Source organism: Plasmodium malariae (assembly GCF_900090045.1).
Source record: "Plasmodium malariae genome assembly, chromosome: 13".
Lineage (NCBI taxonomy): Eukaryota > Apicomplexa > Aconoidasida > Haemosporida > Plasmodiidae > Plasmodium > Plasmodium malariae.
In genome coordinates, this window is record NC_041787.1 from 72791 (window position 1) to 84445 (window position 11655).

At 18.5% G+C, this 11655-nt stretch overlaps 1 protein-coding gene across 1 annotated transcript; it reads right to left on the reverse strand.

Moving 5' to 3' along the window:
• Nucleotides 1-5933: 5933 nt before the first annotated feature.
• PmUG01_13011000 (tryptophan-rich protein) lies at nucleotides 5934-7059 on the reverse strand (the record flags this gene model as incomplete). Its single annotated transcript, XM_029007071.1, has 2 exons — nucleotides 5934-6824; nucleotides 7054-7059. 2 exons carry the CDS (start codon nucleotides 7057-7059, stop codon nucleotides 5934-5936), a joined length of 897 nt encoding a protein of 298 aa, XP_028863497.1.
• Nucleotides 7060-11655: the final 4596 nt, after the last annotated feature.

Here is an 11655-nt window from a genome sequence, read left to right on the forward strand (position 1 = left end):
ATCTTGATATATAAGAAAAAAATAAATATATATAAAAAAAGAAAAGTATTATGGTAATATACCAATTACTTTACACTTTTGTTTGCGAATTATTTTATAAGAAAAAAGAAAAAAAAGATTTAATTTTGGATACACCATGTATGTTTTAGTATCAAAATAAAGGTTAACCCATAAATTAGAAGTATAATCTTATAAAATATAGGTATTATATACATTTTTATCAAGAATTAATTATTAGATTAAAATTATTAGATGAAGTAATAAATCATTATTTTTTTTCTATTATTAAATATGTAATATATATATATATATATATATTTATATATATATATATATATATATATATATATATATATATTCATTTTCTTATATCTTTTTACACCGAAAAACTTTTGCTTCGAATAAGTGTTTAGTAATAATGTTACAAAACAAACGTTTATATTTTTCTATGTAATATAATATCCTTTCTCTTTGGTTTTCTCATTTCCTCTTAATAAGTTACTTTGTAAAGAGCGTATCCTTATAATTAAAAATCTATGAAAACATAATATATTTCTTAATTATTTTATTTTATGGCACTTTGGTAAAGAGATATATACTTTTGAATATAAATTTATTTCCCCTCTTTAATCTTCAAACTAAGCTAATTTATGCTAATCTATATGTAAGCTAATTATTCCTTTTTATTTTATAAAGAAATTCTTTTGATCAATAATCCATTTTAGCTATTTATTCCTTTTATTGTTCATGAATGTACAAACCTTAAAGTGTAGTTAATTCAATTATTCCCCCTTTTCCATATTAATCTATTCCTTCCATTTGAACAATTTCCACCTTTCTGTTATATATATATATATATATATATATAACCCTTCTACTAATGTGTTAAGATTCAATATTACCAAGTAAAAACCTATTTTATATATCTATTTTCTTTCTAGGCATTTTATGATTATGCCACTTTTCCAATGAATTCATTTTTTCAAATATGCTGCATTCTAAAATAGTGCTTTCCTATTAATTGAATATTCTTATTCTATTATTATCCAATCTTCCTATTGAGAATAATATCATGGTAGTGATGTTCTTAATGTAGAAGATTTATATTCATTGGGCATATATTTCTTATAACACATCCATTTACTTTCCGTTTATTTTATTCGTTATTTCCATTCCTTTTTTTTTCCTTTAACTAGTTTGTTTTTCCGAACGTTCTTTGCATCTTTGAATCTTTTAAAATTCTTCTCTAGTTTTCCCATATAAACTTCTTTTATTTATCTTTTTATTCCCCTATAGACTGAATGCATTTTTCCTAGAGCTGTTCTAATGTGGGTGGAACATTTACTAATGGTATCATTTTCATTTCCTGATCCTGTCAAAACGATAAAAAAAATATATGTATTATTATGTTTAAGTTGAATTATAAATTTCGATTCATAAAGAATCAATAAAGTATTTTATATAATTTAAAATTTATTTTTTATGTCTTATAGTTGGAGAAACATAATTTAAAAAAAAATCAGAAGAAAAGAATAAATAAAGGAACAGATATGCTTGAAATATTGTAGAACCCGTTCACTTTTGATAGTATTATAGTAACTTTTTATTTTTCATTGTAAAATTTCGAAAAAAAGTTTTCATTTATAATTATAATATAAATGATATATTCTTAATAATTTTCCTCTTTTTTTACATTTTAGTAAAGGTCAGCAGTAAATGGGAACTAGGGGTTAAAAAAAAATATTTCGTCTTGTTCTAAAAAATATTTATATAAAATTCAAAATAGAATTTATATAAGAATTTAAAGGTTCCATATTTTATCATATCCCTCGTTAAAAAAGAAAATTCATCTATATCTATAAAATAGATTATTGTAAAACAATGAAATAAACAAAATAAAATTAGAAAATAGTATGAAAAAAAAATTAAATTAGTTTTTTTATTATGACCATTCAAAAAAAAAAAAAAAACATAAATATATGCAAAAAGTTAAAGAGTGTGCAAATTAAACCCTAAAAAATATTGAATTCATAAAAAAGCCAAGTTCATTTTTTTTTTTTTCAGAATTAGGTTTTGGGTTACTTTAATTTAAAAAATTTATAGACATTATATTTATTTTTATGATGTGTTTTTATTTTAACAGTAATCTTTTTTAATAGTATCCAGATTAATTTCCCCGATTTTTAGTTTTAAAAATATTTTCTTCTAAAAAAAAAAATATAATAGTTTTCTCTGCTATAGTTATATATATATTGGTTAAAAATACATTAATTCATTACTCATTTATTTTATAATTCATTTTATGATTATTAATATTTTAATGTAAAGGTATATATTATTTATTTTTGAACATTTTTTATTAACAATTTAATTTTATAAATTTATTTGTTTACGGAAACGTGCTATTTGTAATTATAAAAGATCTGTCTTTATTTTATTTTCTCTTTCTTTTTTTTTTTTTTATAATTATAATTAAATTTTTTTGTATAAAATAGCCCAATTGTATTTATGTCATTTTGTCGTTTACGCAACATAAACTAATTACAAGTTTTAAAATTATACTATTTATTAAATTTAAATTATTATTTTATTGTAAACATGTAAAATGGATATTATAACATACATAAAAAATTTCATGTAAAATTTAATATAAATAACTATTTTTACGTTTTAAGTATTTTTTTTTTTTTTTTTTCAATTAACAACGTTGTTAGAATAAATCTTATTTTTTTGTCCTTTTTTTGTTACCTTGTATTATTTATTTTTGCAATATTATGTAATTTGTTTAGTTAAAGGAGAATTATTTGGTATATACTTTTTTGTTTTTACAAATTAATTTTTATCGACTTTTAATATATTACTTTATTTTTTTCATTTATGTGTATTACTCTATTATTTTACTTCTTTACTTTTCGTATTTATTTATTTACATTTTTTTTTTTTTTGAATAAAATTGTTCCTATTAAGGTTTAAAAAGAAAAAAAAAAAAAAAAAAAAATTCAAAACATTGTTAAAAAATATATTTATTTTTCGTTTTCGTCTGTTTAATGTATTTAAAACAAGCAAACTAACATAAAAATTTTATTTTTTTTAGAAAAATATTAAATGTATCGTATTTTTATAATAATAAAATCATATGTACGTTTTTTATATGTTGTTAAAATAACAAATGTGTAAAAGTAAAATTACGTAATGGTATTTAAAACAGAATGCCAATTAATTTACATTTATAGCAAAATAAAAATAAAAAAAATAATGGTACAAAAAAAAACTGTTAATAAACAAAATGGGAAAAAGGATATCGTCTCATAAAATTTTTTAAAAAAATTAAAAATGGAATAATCGCAATTTAATGAAAATTAATATATTAAATAGAACCATTGTTGTTATATATTTTTTGTGATGATTTAATTGTTTTGTAACATTTATAACATAAAAAAAAATTTGGTGTGGATTTTTTAATGATTATATTTTTGAATAATATTTAATTAAAATAACATTATGAAAATGATAATTCTAAGCAATTATTATAAATATAAAATAAAAACATTCAAAATATAAGTATTTTTGATATATAATTTAAGTAAAAGAAAAAAAAAAAAAAAAAAAGAGTTCCTATTATATTTATGTAATACTCTTTATTCTAAAATAATGTATACAAAAACTGTAAAAAGTTAAAGTATTTTACAATAATATGTTGTACCCTTATATAATATATATATATATATATATATTTATTTATTTATTTATTTTTATAAAAGGAGTTAATATAGGGTAGCTAAAAGACAAAATAAATAGCAAGCAGTAAACAAATACCAATGTCGTCACACTTGTACGTTTACAAATTATTTTTTAGAAAAAAAAATAAGGCTATTTAGTTCATATTATTATCTATTTTGAAATGGTAAAATCATTTTTTCCATGAATAGGTACTTTTTAAAGGTAAAATAACAAATAATTCTTTATATAATAAAGTAAAAATTATTTTGTTTTATTGAATAATGATAAAACATATATTTTTATGAAGTAATTATTCTATTTTATTAAAATGTAAAATGTGCTTGGTATATTAGATGTTTTAACGTTACACAATTTCATTATAACAGTATTATATTTTTAATTTTATGTCATCTTTTCCTTTTATTTAAAAATATATTATTTTGTTCTTTAAGAATTGTATTAAAACATAAAATAATTACAAAATGAAAAAAAATAAATAATTATTTACAAACATGCTAATTAACAAATTAATAAATCATTTAAAAGAAAAAAAATGATATTTATTTTTATGTTGTACAATGTGCATGATGTTTACCATGTTAAGATACAATGCACAATTATTGTTAGTGTTATTCGCATTGATATATTAGACGTTTCACTTTTTAAATAAAATAGTACAAATGAAAAAAATGGTAGGAATAATTATAAGAATTACTTAAATATATGACCAAGATTTAGGAGAAAAATTAATTTAATATATAAAAAAAATAAATGTACTATAAAAATTTTAATAAATAAGTAAAATGTGTTTATTATAACAACTGATTTTGAATACATATTAATCCATCTGAAAAAAATACATATAATGTATATAAAATAAATATGTCTAAAATATTGGTTAAATTTTGAACGGTACTATCTCGAAATGAAAAACTAGCACATGTGACAAAGAAGTAGGAACAATAGTTATCTTTTTATACAAGTTGGGAAAAACAACAAATATACAATTTTTAATAATATCCAAGTTAACAGATTACAAGAGACGAAAGATATTTGTTTAAACTTTTATAAATAAGTAATAATCGTATTGTTCGAAAAAAAGAATTTATAAAAAGATTAAAAATTCTAAATAATATAAGAATGAAAATATACGAAACTTTGTGGCAAGCTCATTATTTATTTTACAAAAAAATAAAATAAAATAATAAAGTTAAACATAATTTAGCGAATATTAATTAGTACAATCCTAAAAATTAACGGCAACAATAAAAAGGTATGGAAATATAAAAAAACACAAAATATTTTAAATTCCAAATTTATGGTTGCGATCCTATACATATTATGAAATCAAAAACCAAAAAAGTAATATCAAAAAGTTTAACTTATTTATAAAATAATCATATATAATTTTTTAATGTAATGAGTTTTTTTTTTTTTTTTTTTTTTTTTTTTTTTTTTTGTAAAAAACATTATATTATGTTATGTTATTCTAATAAAGACAATGGTTGTAATTTTGTAAGTTCTAAAACAAATTAAAAATGAAAAAAATAACATTTTTATAGAACTCAAGCTACTATATTATGAAGATATGCAAATCTAACTATATTATAAAAAATAGATAATAAATATAGTCTAATAATGAAAAATCCCTAAATGAAATTCCATTTCAATACCTAATTTTTATATTTAAGTACAAACAAAGTAATTATTTTAAAATATATTTGATTTTCTTCAATAATTAAAGAAAGACATATATATATATATATATCAATCTAGTGGATGTAAAACGCATTCTATATAATTAAAAATGGTATATTCAAAATAAATTATTTATAATAGATATTTCCCAAATTATATTTCGTATTTTGTAACACATCTTCCATATTGTTAAATATATTTTCAATTTGTTTACCTTTTCGAATATAAACATCTAATATTCATATATTTTATAATTTTTTAGTGATTTTTTTTTTAATACAAATACTGTTTAAAAAGAATTTATATGGGACAAATTAATATATATAAGACAGAAAGTGTGAGGTTTCTACTTTTTTACTTTTTCTATTATTAATTTTTATTTCCAATTTTTAATTTGCAAGTTTCCAAGTGATCTAAGATATACAAAGAGATAGAAAATTGAAATAACTCATTCTCATTAATTATATATATCACATTAAAAAAAAACTAACTCATTTTGTAAGAATATTTTTTTTTTAATTAGAATGATTACTTCCGCTATCATCTTCATCTGTCTCTACTTCCTTTTTACTATGTAGTACGTCTTTTTGCCATACATTCCACTGTTTGCTTTCTAACCATGTTTTAGCAAAAACTTTTTTCCATTTTTTATATTTATTTTTCGTTTTTTTTTCCCATTTATCTATATATACTTTAATTTTATTAGTATTATCTTTTTCCTTTTTATTAATATAATTGTACCATTTTTTTAATCTTCCAGATTTCTGTCTTGCTTCCCATACACTATCATCAAGATAAAGCCTTCTTTCTGACACCCATTTTCTCCATTCATTCATTACCCAAAAAGATAATTGTTTTCTATTATAATCCAACCATTTTTCGAACTGACCATCTAAAAATTTCAATCCGTCCTTTTTAAACCATGTAATCCAATCTTTATCAGTCCATCTGTTAGTGCTCCACAAAAAGCCAGTTTTACAATTTTTATCTATGTTTCCATTAAAATGCATCCATCTACCTTCTAAGTATAACAAAAAATTTTCCAATTCATTATTTTTTTCACTCTTCCATTTTTGTTTCTGTGTATCAACAGCTGTCTTGTAAACTTTCATACCATCTCCCTTAGTATACCTCAGCCAATCATCCCAATGTTTATACTTAAATACTGGTTTATTAATATCGTTGACGCCGTCTAAGAGAGAAGCTTCTAAAGAATTGTTATCAAGGGGGTCACCTAACTCTCCATCATGTTCATTAAACGTATCATCATCTTCTTCTTCTTCTTCTTCTTGTTCTTGTTCTTGTTCTTCTTCATATTCCATATCATTTTCATCGCAAATTCCTTCGTTTTCTTCCGTAAGTTCAAGTGCATCTCCATCATCAACTAGGTCATGTTCTCCTGGAGTCTAAATGTTAAATTTTAAAAAATTAAAAAAATGTTTTTCTCCCTTTTTAAGTTAAAAATTAATAAATAAAATGAATTTAAACTATTCTCATTTATATATATCATATAATAATATATATTATTTTTATATGTAATTTCTATCTTACTACAGCAGAAACATATTTTATAATAACATTAGGAGTTAAAATAATATAAAAGGTTCCAGATATAAAAAAGAATGCTGATATTACTCTCATTTTGGGTAATTTTTATATATAATTCTTATTTATATATTCTTGGAATGTAATATTTTAAAATATAATAAAAAATTATGGTTGTTTAGTATTTTTTTATATTTTAATTTAAAAAAAAAATATATAGTCCCCCCCTATTGTTAAAGAATAATGACACTCTAAAACTAATAAAACGAATAAATTAGGGGAGTATCAACGTTTTTCTTTAAATATTACTTTATTGTAGTTCTTTTTATTGAAAATAATATATTTTATTATTATAATTATTTACATAATAGAATAATATACATAAATACCATAAAATAAAAAAAAAATATAAACAATTAACAAAAAATTTTAATTTATAAAAAAATTTTAATTTATAAAAAAATTTTATTTTAATATATATTTTATTTTTATCTTAATTTTTTTAAAATATGCATGAAAAAAAAAAAAAAAAAAAAAACATACCTCCGAAATAAAAAATATTTAAATACAACAAATTTTAATTCTTTTCTAAAAAAATTTAAGATCAACTTTTTAAAATCTATAGAAAATTCATTATTTATTTTATATATATGAATTACTATTTATTTTTTGTAAATTTCTTTAAATAATTAATAAAATATTTAACTAAAATATTTTTTTTTTTTGTTTTAAAGTTAACATAAAAAAACTAAAAAAATATATATATTAAATATAAAAAGATATTGCGGGAATTCAATTCAAAAATTTTTTTTTAATGTTATATCTTCCATAAAATTAAGTTAGAAGGTTTATAATTGTTATTACTTCTCTTTTTCCTTTTTAACAGTTTCTATTATAATATATATATATATATATATATATATATATATATATTATGATTATGTTATTACTAAATGGTTGCAGAGAATTATAATGTCTCTTTATTGAGAACAACAAATCTTTTTTATTTTGATAAGTTTTTCATTATAAATATATATATAACTTAATAAATGCAACATTCCTTAAAAGTATATTACGAATATATATATATTTTTTATATTTACGTGAATTATATATATGGGGTTTGTAATAATTATTATATATAAACAAAAATGGTGCATTTATAAAAATGGATTCCAAAAAAGAATCAGATAATAATAAAAAAGATTTAAATAATTACAATATATATTTTATTATACTCTAGAGCCTTTTTTACTATCTCTATTTCTACTAATCTCTTTTTGGTAATTTTTAAATCTTTTAAAAAATAATTAAGGTAAATGGGGATATTTAGATAATATATAATTATATAAAATTACTTTTATATTACATATAAAATGATTCACTGTTTTTTATTTTTTTATTATAAACGTAAATTATCTAAATTAATACTGAATTCATCTAATTTGAAGCACAAGCTTTATTTTATAATTTAAAATATATATATAAAAAGAGCGAAAATTTTCTTAAATATGTTAAATATTAAATAGAAGTTTTCTGTTGAATTATTTCTTAAATATTATATATATACAAATAGAAAAATGCTTTTTTCATTTATTTATTTTATTTTTTTTAAAGTATTTATATATATTAAAAAAATATATTTTAGGATTAAAATGTAAATATTCTAAAAGAATATTTGTTTTATTTTAATTACATCAAAACAATCCTAGAATTTTAGTTAATAATATATGTAAAATATATATATATAATATTATTATTCACGGAATATTACATACACAAATTCGAAATGTGTTTTCCTATTTTATAATTTATTTCCTTTGTGTATAATAGGAAAATAATATATATTTTTTTTTTTGAAGAAATAATTATTATATTATAAAATTCATAAGGAACGTCATATAACATGCATTTTGTTTAATACAAATAATTGAAAGAAAAAAGTAAAATTATAGAGAATGCTAATAATAGAAAAAAAAAATTTATGATATGTAAGGTAACTGTTTTCTAAAATATACATATAAAAAAAATATATAACTGTTATCACCTTTTATAACCAAATATTGGTAAAATTTATGAAATCATTTATTTATCTTAAAATTTATAATCATTAAGTATTAACTTAATGATTTTCTATTATTTTTTGGAAAATTTTTAAATAACAATGATAGTTATTCTTTACGTAAAAGAGCTAATGGATTTTTTTTTATAATAGTATTTTAAAATGTTATTATATTTTATAGTATTAAAATTTACAAATAATAAATGAAAAAGTTAAGAATAAAAACAATAAAAATTTTGAATGTAACTGATAGGGCTAATGAACTTCATATTTATTATGTACTTAAGTAAAATGTAAAATTAAGAGAGGCTTAGGATGAAATAGTTAATTCGTTAAACGAAAGAAATGTTTTTATTCATTAAATAAAAAATATCTAAGAGATATTTAATAAATGAAAAAACTATATACATATAGGATACTAATGATCTTTTGTGTATGAAAATTCATTTATTGAAAAACAATTGAAAAGAAATATCAATAAATGTGCTGCTATTAACGTTTATAATTATATATTGAGAAAGAAAATACATTTCTTGAAAAAATAAAAGAATACTGTTCCATATAGAATTTATATAACACCTATGCTTATATATTAAAAATAATAGTAGTGATATGACAATTATTCTAGAACTGATGGATTGATCATTTTTAAATTTATTATTGTATTTTGTATTTTTGTTTATTTCTAATATAATTTTTAATATATGCAAATTTATCAAAATTTTTATATAAGACGATACTATTAAAGTATGATTCCTTTCATATTTTACTTAAAGGGGTTTTCCATTTCACACATAACAACACTAAATATAGATTTTGTTCTGTTTTTTTATTTTTGTTCATAATGTTTTCTATTACATTTTATTGTAAAAAAAATAATTATATAATTTTATGAATTATAAATTTTTTTATTAGTAGTTGAACAAAGGTAGTTATTTATAATTAAAAAACATGATATATTATTACGTATAAAATATTAATAAATTAAGCGATAATAAATTATAAATTACTTAATTATTTGCTATTTTTATATTAATAATATAGATTTAGAGTTTTCAGATTTTTTTATGTAGAATTTTTGAATAAAAACAAAAATTAGTAATTTTGGGGTGCTGTAACATTCAAATTATATTTGTGAATCATTTACCTTTTATAATTTACACACATAAATGTTTATATCTTTTAAATATAGAATAAATGTATTTTACTAATGAATAATATGTCGTATATTATATAAAATAATTGTTGAATTATATTAAATATAGTAAAAACAACTGTCAAAACATTGAATACCACCGCTAAACCAAAAAGTTTATAATTTTCCCAAAAGTTTGTTTTTCTATATTTACGTCTATTATCTATGTTACATTACATAATATCATTGTCAAATGAAAAAAAATTAACATAACTGATGCATATATTACATCAATTTTTTTTTTTTTTTTAAATTTACATAGTGATAATAATTACATATTTGGTATTGTCTTTGTTATTAGATTTTTACTTTTTAAGCAGTTTTCGTATTAATACCTTATTTTGCATATATAATTATCATTATATTTTAATAATATATCGAGTAGTTATCCAAAATTATCAATATAATCTTTTAGTATATCAAATCATTTTGCTAATTTATTATTCATTTGATCTAATAATTCTAATAACTTTTGATTCACATACACATACTTTTGTTACTGATGAGTATCTATTTTCTTTAATAAACTGCTATATTTTATATATTATGTATCATATTGTGCCAATATACTTGTTCCATCATTTTCCAAGGAAGATTTACTAAAAGTTAATACAAATCACGATATTAAAAAAAAGAAAAATACTTACTTATATATTAATTAAATTTTTATTTTAAGAAAGAGTTATAAAAAAATAGATTAATTATCAAGTACAATTATTATTCTACTTCATAAGATCATTCACACTTGAATATTATAAAGGTTAATGGTTGTAGACTTTTAAGAAACGATAACTTGATTATTTTTTCTCTTATCCTGCAATTTTTTTAAGTTTTTATATTATTTGCATTAAAAAACATATTAACCATAAGATTTTTTATTTTGTTTTTTTATAATATTCAATAATGATTAAATCGAAGTGTTATTTTTTATTACTTTTTATTTAAAAAAAAATATGTGTACTTCCTTTAATTATATGTAATTATATAATATAGGGAATCAATAAGGATAAAAAAAATCAATTAAATAAAAATATTATTGTGAATTTTTTACACTATACTGTTTTAAAAAATACTGTTAATTTTAATTAAATAAATTTATAAAGGCTTAATATTTATTATAATATAGAACAACTATCACTATAAACATGTTATAAAAAATTTTTATCAAAATAAAAAAAAAAAATATATATGAAATTTTATTAAAATTGCTTTATTAATTTTCGTATCACATTGAACAAATTAAACATACATAACTGCGTAAATTTTTTTACAAATATATTGCATCATGGAAATTCATAATGAAAATATTCATTATTTGCAGTAAAATAATACAAGCTTTTTAAAATTTGTTGGTTGTTATAGAAATCTTAATGGTTCTTAAAATTAATTGTATCAGCATAGTAATATAAGAAGCAAAAAAAAATATGTGTGTGCA